The sequence below is a fragment of the Cuculus canorus genome, chromosome 2 (genome assembly GCF_017976375.1).
Source record: "Cuculus canorus isolate bCucCan1 chromosome 2, bCucCan1.pri, whole genome shotgun sequence".
NCBI classification, from domain to species: Eukaryota; Metazoa; Chordata; class Aves; order Cuculiformes; family Cuculidae; genus Cuculus; species Cuculus canorus.
Genome location: NC_071402.1, coordinates 35132198 through 35153403, shown reverse-complemented (window position 1 = coordinate 35153403; position 21206 = coordinate 35132198). Strand labels below are relative to the sequence as shown.

Below are 21206 nucleotides of genomic sequence, written 5' to 3'. Positions count from 1 at the left end.
CAGACACACACAGACACACATATATATACTCACACCAAAATAACATTAATTTAAACATCATGTTTCTGAAATCCACTAATCTGAGGTCAGTATACATAAGACTGAAAACTGCACTTAGACAGGATTCCTCTGTCATTTGTATTTATCTACTACCGTAGAACAACGCTAAGCAAAAATATTTCAGAGAAATTTGAAATCAGAAGGAACTTATATTTCAATATCCCATGTAAAATAACAAAACCAAAACTAGGAGTTTGCTTTGTATGTAGGAGTGATACGAGCAACCGCTATAGCCCAACTAAGTGCCATAGAACTTTAAGTGCCAAATTTAAACTGCCAGCTTAAAATTGCTATCCATAATGTCATCAGGACACAAACACGAGTCTCACAGCAATGCTCGATGGACCCTTAAACCTGTAATCTCACTATTAGTGTGCAGGAGATGGCATTTACCCTCTCCCTCATCCAAGATTTTTATATCTGTACAGCTCCCAAGAACCACTGAAGGTGTCAGGAGCAAAAGGGTGAGGTGGTGACCAATATCCTTGCAAAATACTATTTTAAGGAATCATACTTCTATTAAGCATGGGTAGAGAAGCTTCACTACTGGCTTAGTGATTCCTCCTTACAGACAACACACTTTCTGCTGGGAAGCTCCATCTTACATGTGAGTCAACGTGATGGGGATGAAGCTGAGAGCTGGAGCTGGTTTGTGTCATCAGTCTTGCTAAATACAGGGTTGGACCTATCACATAAACCTGCACAGTAAATTTGAGACAAAATTTACAAGACTGCGTCTCTAAAGAAGTTACTGAAATCTGTAAGGTTGTTCCACACTGTCTTTAATATACACATTCAAGCAGCTGAACATGAAGTACTTGAATGTTTTAGTTTTGTTCCCAAATATTCACATTCTCTCTCTTTACCTAGAAGCGCTCATAGGAAGTTGTGATTTTATGTACGCATCAAAATACTTCCCATCTGCATCTACTACTTGAGACTAGAAAACTCACTTAAAAAAATAAATTAATTTCTGCACTTACTTGAATGGTACCAGGACAGGGGTGTGAGAAGACAGGTATGGCATGGAAGTCTCTGCATCTGAGTGAATATCACAGTTTTTGAAGCAGCAACAGGAAACATCATTCTAATAAAAAAAATTTTTTTCCAAGAAAAACAGTATGTACTTAAGAACAGAGTTTCAGGTAGTTCACTCAGTATTGCATATCTCTGTGCTAAAGTTTTGGTTTAAAAGTGAATTTAAAAAAAAAAACAATTTCAGTATGTGGATGTGTGGGTGTGTAAATACCATATACCCAGACGCAAACTCTCAATGCGTAGAGCAAACTTCAGCTTTATGCCTTAGTACTCAATTCTGAGTCTGGTTACCTTCCGGATTGCTAAGTCTTTCTAAATTAGAACAAGCAATTTCTCTTTGTTTTACCTAATATTTGAAAATGGCAAAAAAGTCCCCTGGGTCACTGAAAATTATCCCTTCATTCCTGCCGCCTGTTTCAAGTCAGTCAAAACATTCCAGACTTCAAAAGGGGGCTTTGCCTGCTTAGGCCATTTTGGTGTCCTTCTACAGTTGGCCTATGAGGGATTGGTTATTTGGATAAATTAGTTTATGGAGCCTGCTGGCCTTCTAGAAGACCTCAGTGTCTGACTGCAAATTAGTTCTAGTGAACATGTAGAAGTCCCTGGGCAGACAAGAAGAAATAAATGGTGATAAAATCTAATACTACAATGTTTGTAATGTGATTTTATTCTGCTCTGTAGCTTGTAAGCAAAGCTAATGTTGAATTAAAAATTTTAAAATATAAAAATGTCCATGAAAGCACAAAATCAGATCAGTATCTGAGTCACAGAAGAGAAGGCTGGATGCTAACTTTAAAGTTAAGCTTTCAGCGTGAATCTTTTACAAGAACAAAAAAAAAAACCTCCTGGTTTTCCACAAAATCAAGTAGGTATTTACATTACAGATGCACCCCTGCTTAAGCCAGGAAGTCACACAGTTGAATTCTGCTGGAGCTTGGGCTGTGAATAAACTGCTATGCACAATTTTAGTGCATAGTTGTATAACTGCCTAAGGAGAGTTTATCCTTAAGGAAGAAAAGCCAGAGAGCCAAAACTAACAAACATGGTTTCTCAAGTGGAACAATGGTCCAGAAAACCTAGTAAAAAAGAAAATAAACTTCACTGGCAGTTTGCTTTTTGCTTTTAAGGGCTAAGCTACAACTTCATCGAGACTTTGAGGAAGAGACTTCATGCCTAACAACATGTGTACACTGCATGTATATAGCGGCTGAAAAGAGTCAGATGAATTGTGTGGTTTTTTATACCCATATATTTATACCTGTTTTTTAATAAGGCAATCTAAAAATGTCTCACACCATAATAAAGACAAAGATTCAACTGAAAAACAAGAAAAGAGGGTTTGCAGCTAAGATCAGTAGTGGTACCTGTCGACAGACCCCAAACCAAACCCTTGCATGGTCTCTGTCTGCTCCTAACACCTGGACTACAATGTCAGTATTACACTCAAGATGTGATGACTGGCAGAAAATTACATTAAAAATATGAGCTGTGATTAATGCTCCGTTTAGGCTCTGATTCTGTTAAGACTTACGAACATGCACAATACTATAAGTTATGGGTGGAAGTACTTCAGTCAGTGGTACAAGCTTTGTTGCATATGACACTGAAGGGTTTCTACCACCGATTAGGAAAAGTACATTTTAAGTAACAATAATTCCTCTGTTTGGTGTTATTGCAAACCCAGCTGAATGAATAGTTTGTAGTATATGAGGCACACCCTTCAAATTGTCCACAAATAGCTTACAATTTCCAAGAGTACTTTTATTAAAATATTGTTAAAGAAAAAAATGTTGCTAATAGTTACTGGTTGAGCAGTTACCATAGACTGCCTAGCAGCAGCTCATTGCAATTCCGGATGTTCATTATTTTTGACACTTACCAAGTGTTATAAGTGAGTTTTCTGGCTTATTTTTCCAATATCCTACCAATTGCAGAGAGGGGAAGGGGAGGTGGAAGGGTGTGAGCGATTACATTTTATAGGCTTGGTTACAGACTGTGATTGCACGCTGTTTGTTGGTCATTGCCTTGCAGAGTTTTCCAGAAAGGAAGCATGTTACATATTTCTTCAGAATAACAAGAGAACACAGAGGGGCGTACAATGCTGTGTCAGCCTTTGAGAGAAATTGAGGCAGCACCAATGTACATGATTTTCACAGGTGACAATGCTATGAGTTTTCAACCAAAGGTAAAACACTTTCATTTTCACCCATTTTCCTACCAGACTTTGTCCCCTCAAATAGGTAAAGTGATGGCACCACAGACATCCTGTCAATGACATTGTTCCAACCCAGAGGTCATGTCTGGCTGTCACCAGCAATGCCCACAGGCACAGCCATGCCACCACCACTGGAGTGGCCTCTGAAACCATTCCCAGGCTGCAAAAACACGCTACCAAATCTTGGCTCACCTTGAAACAAAATGAACTTTCTAGCCCTTATGGTAGCAAAGATAACCTTGAAAATGTGAAGAGAGTGTAATCTGATGCCTCAGTAAGACTGCAGAGAGCTTGAAACAAAGACGGAGAGACGTGAACTGCCCCAGCCATCTCTCTCTGGGCCCCATGGATTCAGCATTTCTGTGGTCATGGAGTCTGGCATGTTTCCAAGATTCCACAGAATCTCGCATGTTTGCTGCAAAATTCATTATTTTGCTGCAGCCAGGTGCTGGATGTTTTTTGGTTTGGGCCTCCCCCCTCCCCTTTTGTTGCTGAAACCAGATTCCTTCTCTGCATCTTTCCATTAGCGGAAGAATAAAGTGAATTTTCAGTGCAAGTGCCACTCTCCGATGCATGGCATGGGGTAAGCTGGAGAGAGGGGTCCAGCAAGCAGCAGGGAGGAGCAAGAAGTTGGAAGTATGCAGCTGGGCTGACCAGAGTATCGACTGAAAGCTGAGGTTTGGGGGCTGTAGGGGGAATTGGAGAAGATTAACTGCTGAAGCAGACTAGGAGCACCTCCTTTCATGGCTCATTGGGTACACACTGTTTGGATCTAACTTGACTGCTGAGGGCCTCAGAGTCTTCGCTCTGTTTTCCAGATGGGCAAAGTCCATCCTGAAAAATATCAATGCTGAAAATACTTCTGGAAGTACAATTTTGCAATGAGAATTTTCAACCATAAACCCGGATGGGGTAGGAATTAAAAGTATTTTATGCTATACAATAACCCTAATATCACTACCAAACAGAGACTGATAGGGAAGAAACACTCCCCAAAATTCTCCCAGAGTGTAAAGTAATGCTGTAAACATGACGATATTTACTTGTGAAAAAATCATTGTGCTGAATCTTATGAACTAATTTTTTAAAAATGCATTTTTTAAAAAATCAATAGGCAAATCAAATTAAAATAAAACACCTGCATAACTCTACAATGGCTTTTTGAAGGTTTTTTTTTTTTAAAAGTTGTCATCAGGGTACCTCTAACCCAGACATGTACCTACTTCAAGCTCATCAATCCACAAAATCCTGACTATCAGTGTTCATCATGTCTGTAGGGCTTCAAGATGGTTTCTAGGGCAACACATTCATGGCAATGTCAAGTCTGGGACTGGTAGAGATTTAGTGTACCACAAATGTAAGCCATTAAATTTGACATCAACTTTAAAAAATCAATTTGGTATAAGGCTTACTGTTACCCCTTCTCAGTTTCCTTACAATCAAAATTTCTCTAACATCTAAACTGACATTTTCAGCTCAAAAATATTTAAAACAAGATGTGGTTTTGCTCTTCTCAGGTATGTGTAAGCAGTGAGGCTCACTGAAAGTGACTGGCAGGGAGAAAAGCTTCCCTCAGAATGGTGAAGAACAAGACTTACAAACTCAAATGGAGAGCACAAGGACACCAAACCTGGCATGAGATGCAGCCCTGTGCATGGCATTTCAAAGTCTAAACGTGTTGGCTACGTATCGGGCTTGCAGAGCAAGCAAAACAATCGCATTTTGTTGGTGTTTGCTGCAAAGTGTATCAACGGAAGAGCCTGCTGTCAACCAGCAGCCTGTATCCCTTTTTGCAGGGCTGCTCTCCATCCGTTCCTCTCTCTATTTATACTTGTGCCTGGCATTACTCCATTCTAGGTGCAGGATCTGGCATTTGGACTTGTTAAATTTCATCCCATTAATCATTGCTCAATGCTCCAGCCTATCCAGTTCCCTCTGCAAGGCCTCCTGTCCCTTAAGAGAGTCAACAGCACTTCCCAGTCCATCACTGAGATCTGTTTCACTGACAAGCTGAAATCAACCACCCGTTTATTAATACAGAGATGCAAATTAAAAATTACCCATATTTTAATTGGATTCAAGAACTCTTGTTTTAGCTTGATAAAACACAAGTGGAACATCTTTTATAGGTGCATACACTACTAGCAAACAAGTTTTAAAGTGTTTTTTTGGATTTGGAAAGAAAGAAACTGAACATTGATGACTTTTTCAGGCAGGATAATACACTGAGATCCTCTGTCTAGCCAGTCTCAGATTTGTGTTACGCTTCTTTCTCAGGCACCTAGTAAAAGAACGGCTGAGGCAGATGTATTGTTCAAGTTTGCAAGCACAAGTTTGCAAATCTGTTCCTACAGAATATGAAACAAACACACAACAGTAACATTAGGACTGCTTCTTCAGGTGATGAAAGTGTTGTTTGGATGCTAAAATTCCCTCTTAGCTGTACAAACGTAATAGAGAGCAGAAGTTAGCCTACAGGTCTCACTACAGTACCCTCTTGTGCACGTTAACACTCTCAGGCTGCATTCCCACGTCAAACATCATCCTTTTTCTCAAAAGAGAACTCTTGGCCCATAAAAAATGGCAAAGAACCTACTCTTCTTCTCTCACATAGTGCTGTCTGATGAACTTTTCCCATTTTCCTTTCTCATTCTCCTGGTACTTCCTCTGTTGTCCATCTAGCCCTATTTTCTGAAAACACTGTACGCCTTCAACTCTCAGTTGCTGAATAAAGCTCCTCCCTCATCCGTGTGTACTTCCACGGCATAATTTGTATTGGCCATTTCCAAAATTAATGTGCCTTTCAAGTGGTGCTTGTAGAAAAGGTTCCCTCTTTCCCTAAGGACTACCACCAGGTTTTAGAATGGCTATATATGTGTGGCATCTTAAATCCCAAACATCTTTGGATTTCCATGTTGTAATTGCAGAGTGTTAATCTACCCCTCACCCTCTGTTTCTTTTTTCTTGTATGAGCACACATAGAGTAGAATAAACAAAAGTAGTGTTCATGTCATCTTCTTTATTTTCGTTGAGGCTATTTTGCCTTCTGATTATTGCTTTTAAGAGATCTCCACATCGGTCAACTGACTGTTGCAATCATAGCACCCTGTCAAATTACAAATGAATTAAAGAGAGGCCTAATTGCAGGATTTGATTCACCAGTTTAATACCTCAATTTTAAACCCACCCAATGACATGGCAATCAGAAGAGTCATACCCTACAAAGCCCTGTGTCGTATACCTTTGGGCTCTCGCAGTTACACGAGCCTCAGTGCTTCTTGATGCAGCAAGTCTATTCAGCATTTACTGGTTTAGATTTTGATAATCCTGATAGCATCCATGACTACCACCCACTTGAGTAATGTGAAGGGAAATTCTGAGCAGATGAAGTGTTTTACAGGCTTTCTGGATTAAGTGGTGAAAAGAAGGAATGGAATGAATAACCCCGACAGGAGCGCTGGTAGTGCCAAACCATGAATAAATATTTCCTTTAATACTCCTGTTATGTTAAGTGACAGTTACATTTGTCATTACATACAGTCTCAGCTTAAGATTAGCCGACCCAAACCCACTGCTGTATGCAAAGCCCAGGCTACGCCAGGCATAGGGAAAGGCAGTATTGCAGTGAAAGCCACAGAAAATCCCAACAGTGTTGGGGAAAGGCTTTTAGTGCATAGAGAAAAGCCTGATCCCAAATAGAACAAGGACTGAGCTTGGGTGGTGCTGAAAGCTCTAGGACTGCAACTGCAAACAGGACTATCCCTGTTTGGCACCAGTTGGTAACCATGGCCACCCCTTTCTCTAGGACTGAATTGGTCCTTTCCACACATTGCTGTAGCAGCGATGGATAAATACCCAAATGTACTCATAGAGACAGACTGTGGAACAAATGAACATTGGAAAATAATCAAAGCCATATTGCTTCAGACAGTAAAAATGACACTAGGCAAGAAGTGTAACAAAAACAAGCAACACAACAGGCTTATTATTAGGTGGCTTAGTTCATTCTACTCTGTTGCTATGTGAAAAACTAACACAAGCATCAGGGAAACTACATATATAAAGGGAAGTGTGAGAGATGATGTAGAATGTTGTCAAATGTAGAAAATAAACAAATCAGGAAAAAATGAAGGAAATAAATCTAATAAAATTCACTAAATAGTAGGTTTGGGAGTTACTTTACAACTGGTAAAAATAAGGCAATTTCAGTGTGCAGTGTTTCTGCTAAAACAATACAGAATAAAAACATATATGTAGCATTTTGATGTTCACCAAGTGCCAAGAATGATATCACAAAATAAATTAACAAATCCATAACATACACTAATCATTTGCCTGTGCACGAAATATTATTTCAAAACATTATTAGCCGTGTCTGACAGTTAGCAAAATTTTTTACTATTTTGACCATATAAACAGGCATTTACAAGAAACAACAATGCTGCTGGGTTGTTTGGGAAATATTTTGCCACTCTTCATAAGACTTTGCAAGTAGGAGCAAATGTGTATATATTCATGTAGGCAGAGAGAAATAACTTCAAATAGCAAGACGAAAACTTTCTAGCAGATCAAAATGTTAACAATATAAATGTGGCAAGCAGAATATTTCTTACAGAAAGCAACAACCATCACTTTGTAATACGAATCACTAAAGAAAACTATTTTTAAATCTCTACTTATTTTCTGTAGCTTTAGCATAAGCCCCCACCTCTCAGTAAATGTCATCATTCACTGCTTCCAATCACTGAAAGTGCTTGTAGTTTTCTAAAACTTTCCAGGCACTTGGCTGCAACAAAAATAATTACCACTTAAAAGCTATATATATTTTTTTTTCCATAGGACTAACAAATAGTTTACTCACAGACTTCCCATTTATTCCCTTGGGGTCTTCCATCGAATATTTCCTCTTCCAAATTATGTACAGGTTATTAGTTACAGTGAGGTTCAGACAGTCCTTGTACACAAACACCTGTGGAAAAGACAGTACCACATTGCCATATTAATTTGTTGCCATGAAATTAAGAGCTGATCTTTACGTATGCAATGTTTCAATGAACTAACAAGTATTTACAAGTTGGGAGCAGTTATCTTTGATTAATTTAATTAACCTTAAAAATAAATAGAAATCCACACAAGCCAAAAGCAGGCAGTGAAAACTCCATTGTGCTCACTGTCAGCAGATGAACAAAAGGCAGACAGGAATTCTTCTGCTGACGGTATTTCTGTGCCAACAACACATCCTTTCTTTTTTTGTTTGGTTTTTTTTTTTGCCTTTTTTTTCTTTCTGGTGAAGCCCAGCCTCTCCCTGATATCTATCAATGTCAATTGTACTTTAATGCTAAGAGGAAATAATAACAAAGAAATATGATTGTAGATTGAGCTAGGATAAAAGAGAAAATCCACAAAGTTTTCAAAATGCTACCCTCAAGCTAAGGATATTTTTATTCTAAATCTCTCCACGTTTACATTAGGTCACAGTCCTAGTCCCTGTAAATTATAAATATGTGATGCTTTGTGTTCTCTCACCTTTGGAAATGGTGGTCTTTGATGTTAAAAATAACAGCGAAGTGCTGAGAATTATTAACAAATGCTTACCCCCCATACAGACATCAATTCAAAATATGGTTTCCTTACAGAGGCAATTTTCTTTAGAATAAAATGCTGTGACGATTTAAAAATTTAGAATTAATCATTCAAATAATTCAAAAAAACTCAACTAAAATCCTCATTAGAAAAAATGGCTTTTTTTTGTTTTTGAAGACATGGGGCAACTGCAGTGTGTTAAAGAATAATAAAAACGTAAACGACCTATTTCAGTGTGTATGTGTGTATGTGCATGCTTTATATAAACAGAGATGTGAGTAGCACTTTGCTTCTCTGTGACAAGTGAAGATCTGATGGCCTGAAGATAATAAATTTGTCTTAAAACCACTCTGCATATAAAACATATATGTATATTTTTGAATCAGGATCCAAAATCTTATCCTGCCTAAATGGGATTCTTGCAAGAAAAAAAATAATCCATTCAAGTCCAGTTGTTCTGTGCAAAATGAATCCATACTGGACACCACTCATTGCACAAATTTGGCTACTTCTATAAAATCTGAATATTAAGAAAGTGTTAACAGGTCCGCTCCACACCCTAAGGAATATGCTAATATGAACCATGCTTCTGTAATGCAGCCACTCCCTTCTTTCTGGTTTACAATTGAGAGATCAAATCCAGTCCCACTCCTGCTGAGAACAATGGCTAATCTCAGATATTTCTATGAAATCAGGGTTTGGTGCTCATATTTGTTCTGACACCAGATTACAGGTTAGAAAATTATTCAAGGCTTTAAAAAGTGACAATAAAAGTTAGGGAGGGGAAAGGACAAGAAATTCTCCTAAATAGAAAAGAAAAAAAAAAATAATAGCAAAGAGCAGAAGAAAACAGTTCTCTCACAATGCCCCACTCCTAAGCAATGACTGACATCTGCTTCAAAAACTCTTTTATTGCAAAATTCAATAAATGGAAAAACCGCACAAGCTGAAAGTCTGCCACTTCAGCGAGAGAATAAAATGGAGCCTTTTCTAATGGAAAAATATTCAAAAGTCAATTGATGTAATGCTGGTATGTGAATGACCTGACAGCTTTTCAGATCAGTAGTGCTCTTTCTACTAATGGAAAGAAAACTTTACCAAGACTGGTAATCATCTACATTTAAGAAGCATTTTCTATTAAAGTCCATAAGGAAAAAGCATATATGTTTTAGAGTAGATTGTAGTTCAACCCATAATTAGGTGACCTAGCTTGCAGAAGCTGCTGTGGCAAACATTTTCTCTCTCTGGGAGAGGTTCTTATAACACAGCAGCATCAAAAGAGCCCACTATTGCATATTCTGCTCTGACGTATTCTGCCCTTCAAGTCACTGCAAAAGAGATTTAAGAAAAGGTCCCTGTATACAGGGAAAAAGACTTTTCTTTCTCAGCAGACACCAGAAACTTCTGGCAGCAGAATCAAAGTAGCAGAAACATAAGGGCTTATATATTAATACAGAACAGCTGATTTACAATAAAATTCAGTAATATTAGTTCTGAAAAATTCTAATTTTAAATGAGCAACTTAGTTATCCTTATTATAATTGTCATCTTAGGTTATTTTTAACTTCTAGTAAAGCTTTACGAAAACTAATCAAATTTCCTTGAGTTGTTAATGTATCAAAAATTGCAGCCAAATTACATTGAATACCTTTTACAGAGAAGTCGTTCTATGCAAAAAAAATATGCCATCAAATATGTGGGGAAACATCTCAAATTATTGAAAAAGACAAGATCTAAATTGAAGGGAAGTCATGAAAGTACACATCGCCTTTTATTTTACTCTACTACTTTGGAAGTCATTTGCTTGGTTAAATACTGTTATGATTAAATACGCGATCGTAGCAGTTAAGAGCCTCACCAGCTAAAGAAGTACTACTGTACCAGGTATGGTAACTGGCAGCCCCCTTTTCCAAACAGCTATTAACATTTTAAAGACAATAAAAAACCCACAAAGACCAAAGAAGTACAGAAAGTGGTTTATAGGGGGGGTTATTCCCTTCTTGCTCAAACATTAGCCAACGCCATGCAGTACCCCACACCCTCCCACCACGGACCTAAACTTGTGCCTTTGCAGCCAGGTGCAGGACAGTTGCCAACTGCTCTCCGCCCAGGCTGCGGAGGTGGACGGGAGGTTTAATAAGCTCCTTGCGTGAAAGGACCGTCCCTGTCTGAGCACCCACTTGAAAACTTGACCAAAGTGAGTGGCCAATTACATGGGAAGTAAATGTTAAATGCAGTCAGGGACACCATGAACTAATCTCTCAGGGCTCAAAGGTACCGGCGGAAGGTGATCTCTTGCAGGCAGCCCCAAACACAAGGGTGATGAAAAAGTAACTGGCTAGCACTGAGCGGCCAGGGCTGACTCCCAGAACTTGGACACCATGGTTTAAGGACAAGAAACCTGATCTTTCATGCTTGCTGAGCTGTTCTCCATAAAAGCTTCGCATTCCCCAAGCATTACTCTGCCACTACTACCTGCACCTCAGAGCCGTCCCAAGGCTGCTGTAAACCCATGTTCAGCTGCAGTGAGCCCCTGCTGAACCTCACTGTGATCACAAACAGCAGGAACACAACAATACCTTGGGCTACCTTACCCTTTCCATCACCAAGGAGAAGGGATTAAACTCTTTTTCCTTCTTCCTGTGCCACCAGCAGAACCGCTCTGATGTAGGACCTCCTGGTTGATTATGCAATTGCAGTCTCCACTTTTAGCATCTGTCATCAGGGGATGCTGCTTCACTCTTGTTTACTTTTTGTAAAAAGAAAGTTTGCCAGACTGATCATGCTTTCTCATGAACTGTTAGGATTTTCTAATAACATCTAGATAAAATTATTATCTCCCCAAATTGTATCTCCCTCATTCACTAGAAGAGAAGAAAAAAAAAAAACAACCAACCACAAAAAACCCTAAAACTCACAAGTACTTTATCATTTGGTAGAGAAAGAAAGAGGTTATGATGCTGGGCAAAATGGATGGGTTTTACCATTTAGATTATAGCGTGTGATATTTTACAGTTAATGTTAGGGAGCTTCATGGTTTCAATTTGGGAAGTTTCCTTTTTAGCACTTTAGCTCACTACATTCACTCCATTCCCAGGTAGGTCTCTTGTCCCCCACCTCCACTTCCTTTTAAGGTGTTAAATTTGGCAGATAACCTGAGTAGCGTTTAGAAAACAATTATTTCCAAATGCTAGGAAAGAAACTTGCCAAGTGTAACAGCTAAAAACCAAAAATAAAAAAAAGAAAAAAAAAGAGGAAGGAAATAAAACGGAAGAGGGAAAGGTATTTTTAAAAAATGAAATTTAGCAGAGCCCTTTCAGCAGCTTTATAAACAATTAACTCCAGTAGCGTGACTGAAGACCACCTCTGATTCAGCCTGGAACTCCCGCGCATGCAATACAGCCTTTCAGTGACCCACAGGGACAGTCGTAAAAGGGATAGTTGCCCTGATGTGCAGGACCTGACATGCACACCTGCTGGAAGACATCCCAAACCAACCTGCAGTGCTGGCACTGACCTAAACACAGGGTTCAGGTTAGCTCCGGACCTCTCTGTGAGCAATGCAGCCTGAAGGTAACACACTCTGCACAACAGCAAGGGAAGTGGGTTACCACTTTCGCACCCCTGTAAATATCCATGTAAATATCTCATCAGACATTTTTTTCCCCAATACTGCTGATCAAAAACACACGGAGAGCCAGGATTTGTGACTGGAGTAAACTTGCAGGAGAGAGGGCTGAAAAACTTCCATTTTATTGGCTTATTGGTAAGCTTTCTTTAAATATAGAGCAAGCGCTCTGGTGTCCTGGATAGGCAGGTATAAAACCAATGGCACTTATACTCATTCTGATGTCTAGGTCAGCATCAAAGTAATGTCACTCTTTTTAATTCAGTAATATAAATTAAATATCTAGATTATATTTTATTTTTTTATTACTACCTGGGTGCTTACTTTAACTTTAAAATAAAGAGGAAAAATCAGTTACAAACTAAAATTATGTTGTTTCCTTAATGTTTTTTTCCCCATTGAAAACTAACATTTCTGATAAAGAAAGAGGAGGCTTCATCTGCCTACACAGAAATCTTGCTGATGCTGGACCAGATCAACAAACGAGAATGCAGAGTACGAGGAAGAAAGACAGAAGAAATAACTATAAACACAAAGAACACAGCACAAGCAAATTACATTAATGACAGTCTAGGTAGTATATCTGTACTACATTTTGAATCCTGATACTATTTATATTGTTACAACACTGTAAACCTAATTAGGTCTTGAAGAAGCCATTTGACAAGAGTCTGTGTCACGTTTCTCCCGTATGCAATTAAGACCAACAAGAAAAAGGGGGTGTTGAGAAAACAAGAACCACAATACTCTTTCAAACCAAGAATCCTCCAACAAAGGCCATAAACAGACACAGAAGAGCAAGAACAGAACAAGGATATGCCACTGCTCCAGTATCTTCCCAGCTTTCTTCTTTTTTAGTTTAGAGGATTTCCTGAGCCTGGTAGAATTCAGCTGACTAGCAACCCACAGCACAGCTCTCTCAAGTACTTGTCCATCTTCCTCTTGAACCCATCTAAACTTTTCGGATTCCTAAAATCCTGATTTTTTTTTTTTTTGGTGGGCATTACTGAGCACTGAACAAAGTATCCACCGCTTTCTATATCCAGCTACAACTATTTTGCCGAGGGTCTGGCAGCTTACATTTGTCTCTGCAGAATTTCATTTGCTATTTTGTTGTCTAGCGGTTTTTCTCATAAGGTCCTTTAGTAGTTCTTCATGGTTTGCTTGCACTGCTTATGCACCTTCTTCTCCGAGTCGTTTATGAATGATTTGCCCATTAAAATTCCTAACCTGCAGCATCTTCCATTCAAGTGGAAGCAACCTAGAAAAATTGTTGTGCCCGATTAGCACAATTACTCAAACTAAGCTACTGGAAGAAACTGGAGTGAGGACAACAGAAAATTCCCATTTGAAGAAATAAATAAAGGCAAAAGATGTCAGCATGTTTAGTACGGAATAGGAACCTGCTGGCTGCTAATTTCAGCAAGATCAGAAGAGCCCTCTGGTCCCCAATGTTGGAAGACACTTGGTCAAATACAAAGAAACCTCTCCTAAGGCAGAGAAAGAAACCTGACAATGAAGTGACCAAAACACCTGGGAAGTGCAAAGGTTTAAAACTGGAGAACTGCAAAAATTAAGTTAATAACTTACCATTACTTTTACAAGTTCTAAAACCGAAAGGTAACTAACTTAGAAGTAGTCTTGATAAAGTCTTTGTGTGGAGTCCCTCATCTACTGTGGTCAGGAAGGGTTTGAACTGCAAACAGCCCTGATGAGTATGAGCATCAGGTACCAAAGTAGGTGCCAGAGACAGCTGGATTGCCGAGTGCATCCCCCTGACAGAGACGCCCAACAGGATGCCTCTGTTAGGAAGCTCCACAAAGGGCCAAAGTGGAAAACACATATATAATTTTAAAGCAACAGTGTTATTCTAAAAGCAGAGCTCTCCAAACATAGCAAAAGATCAAATTTTTCATTGAACACTAAATACACATGAAAGTCAAACTGTAAAACAACATTAAAATTATACTGGCAACTTGCTTGCCAGAATTTTTTTAAAATTACTTACAAAATCAATATGATGTCTAAACTACACAGTGGGATCAACTTTATTTGTATCTGAAATGTAAATTGAAACTGTTCAGCAAAGAAACATGCTAGCGGTTTAGAACAGGAAATAAAGAATATTTTAAAGGTGAAAATGTAGTGGAAACTTACATTCTTAAAAGTAAAATTACCATTTACAATGTGAATGCTGTGCCTCAAACAAGATTAAACAGCCTTGCTCTTAGCATTCCATGGGATCTTTATTATCAAAGAGTAACAGGAATGCCTACTTTCTCTGGATTTATTTGTATGTAACTAACAAAGAGAATAAAAAGCAAATACAACAGCCAGTTCCTTTGCTGTGAGGTTTTTTTGCAATACATCCATTCTCTAGTTTTATGTGTCAAACACACCACAAAAAGTGAAGGGGTCCAGAGATTAACACTATTAGACCAAGCGTCGTGGTTAATGAAGAATATGAAATACACACAAGAAAAATGTTGAGCTATGAGTCATAATATGCCACTGGAATACTTACTTAGCTCAGGAAAGAAGCGTAAGTTGCTTTAAAAACCAAGCTTGCTTTCAGCCTGTGTGGTTCTGTACAATGTTTTTAATGAGTAATAATTATATGCGTTCTCTAGGAAGCCTTTCTACACCTAGTATAAATTTAGATTAAAGTCAAGGCATTACTTATTATTTTACATGGGCTTTTAAAATAGTTTGTAAAATACATGCACTCTATAAAAGTTTGTGGTCTAACAACAAACAACTGTACTGCTCCTGCACAATTCAGTGCAAACAAGTAAAGGTTTGCTAATCATAATTACTACGAAGCTTTAAGATTTACACAGAGCAATTAAAAGTAATTTTTCTCTATGTGAAGTCATGTTTTATTTTAATCAGCTTTTTAACTTGTATTCATTTTTTTTGTAATAAATCAGATACATTTGAGTCTGAATTGTAACAACCTTCATTAAAGCTTAGGCTTCCCTCAAGCTAGTAAAAGCATTCAAGTAAAAAATACTGTTGGCGTTATTTCCAGCAGTAGAAGCTACTGCATCACAGAGAGAAGAAAAATGCACCCAAATAGGATGGGTTAGAGAAAGCATGGTTGCAGGTGAGTCATCTTGGCTATGGAAAGCTAAGGTTCTACTGGGCAACGTCACAGCATCTCCTAGTGCAGGGGGGATCCAAGAGCTGGGTTAGGGTCAGCTGAGGCCCCATACTCTGTGAAAATCACAATATTGCCTCTGGACTAACCCTATCCTTGGGAGCAGCATAGCTGCACTCCTGTGGCACAGAGCCACAGCTTCGGTGCTTCTGCCTGAGTGGCACTTCCAGTATTCACACTGGATTAACCACCAACTGAATATGCGTACCAGTGACCTTCCTCGCATCTTCATCAGGAAGGCTAAGAATGGTCCTTTCTTATTTACCTGTCACGCAATGAGAAAACTTCCCTGTATCTTGAGGTCAACCACAATTTTCTTCGGTAAGCCACAACATTCACATACTGCTAGAAGGCCCTGATTTTCAATCTTTACAACAGATCAAATGTCAGAATTCACATTTTCTACCTACAAATACTTCTCATCATGCAGTAAAGGCACCTACTTGCAATAGGTGCGAGTTTCACTAGTAGGTGCAAAGAAGTCTCTTTTCTACATTTGAACTCTTCTATAAGAATGGAAGAAGGAAGACAGTCCTTTTCTTTTTCACCTTTCAATCTCTGTTAAAGTCCAAGTGAAAGACAATGAATGGACAAGAAAGCTGTATCACTGCACTGTCAAAGTCACCAATGTGAGGTCCAGTGGGATATTTAAAGGCACCACTTCAGGTTAAACACCTATAGCTATTTACAGTTACTCATTTATTTCTTTGTTTATAGCGCAACCCAGCTGCACCTTTAGTCACCTAAATACCATTGGGAGCCTGACCCATAGTGACCTGATATACCAAAAATTGACTAACTAAAATTTAATTTTAAAACAATAGCGATACTGTATTTACCTAATGACCACGCCAGCTTTCCTTCACCTTTCCGTATTACATCCTCAAGCTCTTGCCTGGCAGAGCTGTCCCCGCTCCAAGCGAGTCAAGGAAGGAGACACTAGCAAGAACCTCTCTTCTCTAGCCAACAGTCTCTTCTTACGAAACTAGAAGCTCACCAATAAACTTATGCCAAACTTGGACAATTGGTGTGAATATTACAGAGGGGGGAAGGAAATGATTGTAAGACACTCGGTTCCCTGGAAAACAATGCTAAAACCCATTTTTAAATGCTGGTTTGTTCAATTTTGTCATTTCTTGCTTGACAGATGACATTCTTTTCCTCTGATTTCTACCAGACTGCATTTTCATGAATTCATTAACCCATAATTTTTAACATCATAAAACCAGAAAACTTAAGGACTGGGAACTTTGATAAATGAGTTCTGCTTACACAACTAAACAAGGATGGATCAAATTTTCTTTGTCAGAAAAAAATGCACCAAGTTCAGTCAAACAGCAATATTAAGTTTCTGTTCTCCATGTCTCCAAACTGTATCCACCAATGAGGATGAATTTTATACACATTTGTGAAAAAAAAAACCACACAAGGGCAAAACACAATTGAAGTTATTTAAGTCATTTAATCAACCTGTTCTCTAGCAACACCACCCTTCTTACAAGCTTGCTTACCCTAATACTTCTGCAATCTTTTTTACCATCACTACTCAAGATAAAACTGTAATTATTATATTACTGGTGTGAAAACCATAACAGACAATAGTTGTTATCCATACAACATTCTTTTTACAATTTGTTATGAAAAAATAACTATTGCTTCATCAAATAGTGCTATAACTAAGTTATAATAAATAATATTTCATAATAAAGGAGAAAATAAAGAATGTACTACACATTCTGAATGTAATGTTTCACTCTCCTTTGAGAACCATATAGCTTAAAAGCTAAAAAGGAAAGTTTTATTTGCACAAAACCATGCAATCCACTTTAATATAGAGATAATAAAAAGCTCAAGCTATTGAGCTAAGGAATTAAAATTCAGAAATTTCAGGAATTACGCCAATTGCCTAAAGGGGCAGTAGGTGTGACTCGCTATGGAAACAGCATAGGAAGGACACAGAAACAACTTTGAGTTGGAAAAGCTTTTTAAAAGCATATGAAGGACCCAGCTGTGGCCTCCCTGATTTTAAGGACTTTACACACAATTTCCGTTCTTAGAAATAAAAAGAGCTTTCTCCTAGCTCACTTCGTTATAAGGAGAACTGCAAAATGCAGACCCACCTCACTGGGTGGGAGTTGACCTCCATAATTTTTCCAGGCAGCGTGGTGGGGCCCCTGGGTGGGCTGGGCGGGGGCACTCACTGCCTGTGCTGCTCACACACCCACCCACTGCCTGGGGTGGGGATGGATGGCACCTGCCCTCAGGCTCCCCCAAGAATTGCCCCTGCGAGTGTCTCTCCCAAGCAGCCATGGGACAGCTCACTGTCACACCATCAAATCTGGGAAAAACCTTCTTGGTCCAACCACTAAAGCCCCTTCCTGGTAGCTCGACTTGTATCACAGAACTCAATGGTAAATTCACATTTTACATGCTCTGGCGATGGAGTAGGTTAGGCACTTTGAGACAGAGCAAGAAGAGACATTGCATCGCAAAAAAAGTTTAAAAAAAAAATCAAAGAACATTTAAAGTGCTCAGACATCTGAGAAATCATTATCTTATGATGTTTGAGATATCAGATTAAATTTTCAAAAATAAAAAGAGAAACAATGACAGGAAAGAAAACACACAAGCTGTGTAATTCAACTTAATATCTTAATTTTGTAACACTCTTCCTCTCTTCCTCTAAGTCCAGAAGGAAAACTTATTCTGAGCAGGAACGTTTATGGATTCTACAATTAAGCAACTGAATGAAAGAAAACGAGTAAATAATCTGAAATTCTCTAAATGCACATGAAGCAGGAGTTTCCAGCTGACTTAGCTGGAATTCTAATCCTAAATTACCTTAGAAGTTTTTTAAATCCTCCTGCCAGAGAAGTCTTTCCCTCACTTTCCCCACAGTGACAGAATTTGCAGTGCAAGGACAGAGCCAAAAACAAGAAAAAGAGTGACTTGCTTCCTCCTTTTTCTTCCTACCCTTTTTATGATTGAGTTTACATGAAAAGATGCAGCTAATGAAGAAAATCAGGAAGGAAACATCAGGCCCACAGTAAATAACACCGCTGTCAGGAACCCATGACTTGGTTTCTACTTAGATGGGTTACAAACATTTTTATTGATGCTATTACAAATTCTACAGTTCTGAAAGTGCCTGAACCGTTCATAGAGACAAATCTATGCATTTTAAAATTTTGTTCAAGGATGCAGACACCTGCAGTTTACCTTACACTGAAATCTATGATAGGCTAAGATGTCTGCAAGCTAGGACAAAGGTTCTGGGGGGACCATATCCAGACTAGCTTTCAGAAGAAATACCAGCTACTTCCATAAGCAGCAATCCTCAATTAGGGGCATTTCAATACATGTCGCCCATCTGCCTCTTACTTTCAGGTACAGCCAGACTACCTGCTCTTCGACTGCTCTGTGATCCTACAACTACGCTTATCATGGTTCATGCTTATACAGCTTTTGGCAGAGAACAAACAGCTCTGATCTGGAAGTTGTTTCATAGGGACCTTCCACACATCACAATCTCTTTTTCAAGAGCTTCTCACAGCACTGAATGACTGATTTCTCTTCTTATAACCATATTTTTATTTTAAAAGACTATGGAAAGTGTGAGTCTTCAAATGCAGCGATTCTCCACTGCTGCTGTTCATACTACCTTTTGCTAAAGCATATATGACCACCAAAGTGTTTTGCTACTAAAAGTCAATGTGAACTACCCTTTGTAATTTAAATGCAACACTATGTTCCTCAGAGCCTAAAAACCAAAGTAAAAGTTTAATGACACATTTTAATAATTGAAAAAACTGATTTTTTTACTTTGTGATAGAAAAACTATCAAATTACAGTTTTAAAGAACAGAGTATTGTAAAAAAAAAACCCAAGCTTTGCCTCAGAGACCAACACCACAGACAAAAGTCATCTTATAACTAGCCACATCCCAGAGTCCTTTCAAACGGCTGAGGTGACAGCGGGTGAAACGCAAAGCTCAGAAGGGCAGACGAGGAGAGAGACACCTGTGGGGGTTATCCTTTCCCTGGCGCCGCATCCTTCTCATCCCGAACCAGGCGCCGGGATGCGCGGAGAGGGGAGCATAGAATCATAGAACCACCAGGTTGGAAAAGACCTCTTGGATCACCGAGTCCAACCATTCCTATCTGTCACTAAACCGTGTCCCCGGGTGCCTCCTGCCTCCCCCGAGCCCCCGCACCGGCGGCTTTGCCCCGTCCCTCGGAGGAGCCGAGGACGCGGACGCTCTCTCGCAGGGAAGGGCGGTGAAGGCAGACACGCTCGTACAGCCCCGCACTCGCAGCGTGCTCCCTTTGCCACCAAAGCCGCGGGTGGAAGGCAGCCGAGCCGTGCCCCTCCTTCCCCTCCGATCCCGCCGGGACCCCCGCAGCCCTCGCCCCTCCCTCCCCTCCGCCGGGCTGCGCTCCCGCGGACCCCCCTTCCCCCGCGCCGTCCCCGGCGGGGCTGAGCCGGCGCCCACGTGCGCGGCATCGCGCCGGCTCCGGGGGATGCGGGGTAGCCCCGGCGCGGCTCACTTACTCCGCGGGCCCGGCGGCTCCCCCGGAGATAAGTGTCGAGGAACGCGGAGCCGCGCGAGGCGGGGAGGGGTTTCGGGGAGGCGGTGGCGAGGAAACTCGCCCGGAGCGGCTCGACCTCCTCCGCCTCCTCCTTCTCGGCGCCCCGCAGCGCGCCTGCCCGGCCGCAGCGCACCGAGAGCGGCGCTGCCCCCCGCCCCCGCTTTGCTTTAGTTATTTTTAAGAAGGAAGGTGTTGTTAGAGAGAGGGAGGATGGGCCCTGAAGGATCCCGGCTTCCTGCAGTGCTGCGAGGGGGCTGGAGGTTTAAACATCCCCAACCCTAGGTGGCAACTCGGCCGCTTTCCTGGCAGCGCGGAGGGGAACCCGCAGCATCCCCGGGGCGCGGGGGGTTATCCGACACCGCTCGGGAAATCCGTCTGTGTGCTGATGAGACAGGCGAAGGAAGGCATCGAGGACAGCGGAGGAAGGCTGCTCTGGAAGAAGCGGTACTGCGCCTGTGGCACCTGACCCCATGGATCTCGGATTATCCCTAAAATCAGAGCTTGTGCACGTCATCCCCTCCTCGCTGCCTATGAAGAGGGGAAGCGTGGGTCTGATTCCTTGTGTCTTTGTGTCTTTATAAGGTACGAAGTCAGTGCAATAAGAGTGGTAGAACAGTCTCTTTGCTTGTCCACGGAGGTATGAACTCAGACCCTGCATGCAGCTTCAAGCACGGGTATTTGAGTCTAATGTAAATCAATGTCCTCAATTTTTGGAAGCAGCATCGCTGTTGATTTATTGTTTTTTACCTGTGCTATAATGATGAACATTGCGGCCCAGGCCTTCTCTGTTTCTTCATTAATTAAAATGTCAAGCATGGGACTGTGTACAAACACAACTGACAAATTGAGATGGACTGCACATTCTTTTGAAGTTACATTAATCCATTAGGCAATATTTTGACTTACCAAATCTGGGATATTTATTTATATTTT

At 40.2% G+C, this 21206-nt stretch overlaps 1 protein-coding gene across 15 annotated transcripts in view; it reads right to left on the bottom strand.

Annotated features, from left to right (window-relative positions):
* EYA1 (EYA transcriptional coactivator and phosphatase 1) overlaps nucleotides 1-20253 on the bottom strand; it is a 162215-nt gene extending 141962 nt beyond the window's left edge. For 7 of the 15 annotated variants that reach the window (XM_054060247.1, XM_054060251.1, XM_054060249.1 and 4 more), the window contains exon 1: nucleotides 8175-8282. In XM_054060247.1, coding sequence (XP_053916222.1) covers nucleotides 8175-8207 — 33 coding nt within the window. In that variant the 5' untranslated portion in view covers nucleotides 8208-8282. Of the gene's footprint in view, nucleotides 1-8174; nucleotides 8283-20235 lie in introns of those variants that run through there. The other 8 variants (XM_054060248.1, XM_054060259.1, XM_054060257.1 and 5 more) reach the window with 5 other exon arrangements.
* Between the last annotated feature and the right edge of the window lie 953 nt (nucleotides 20254-21206).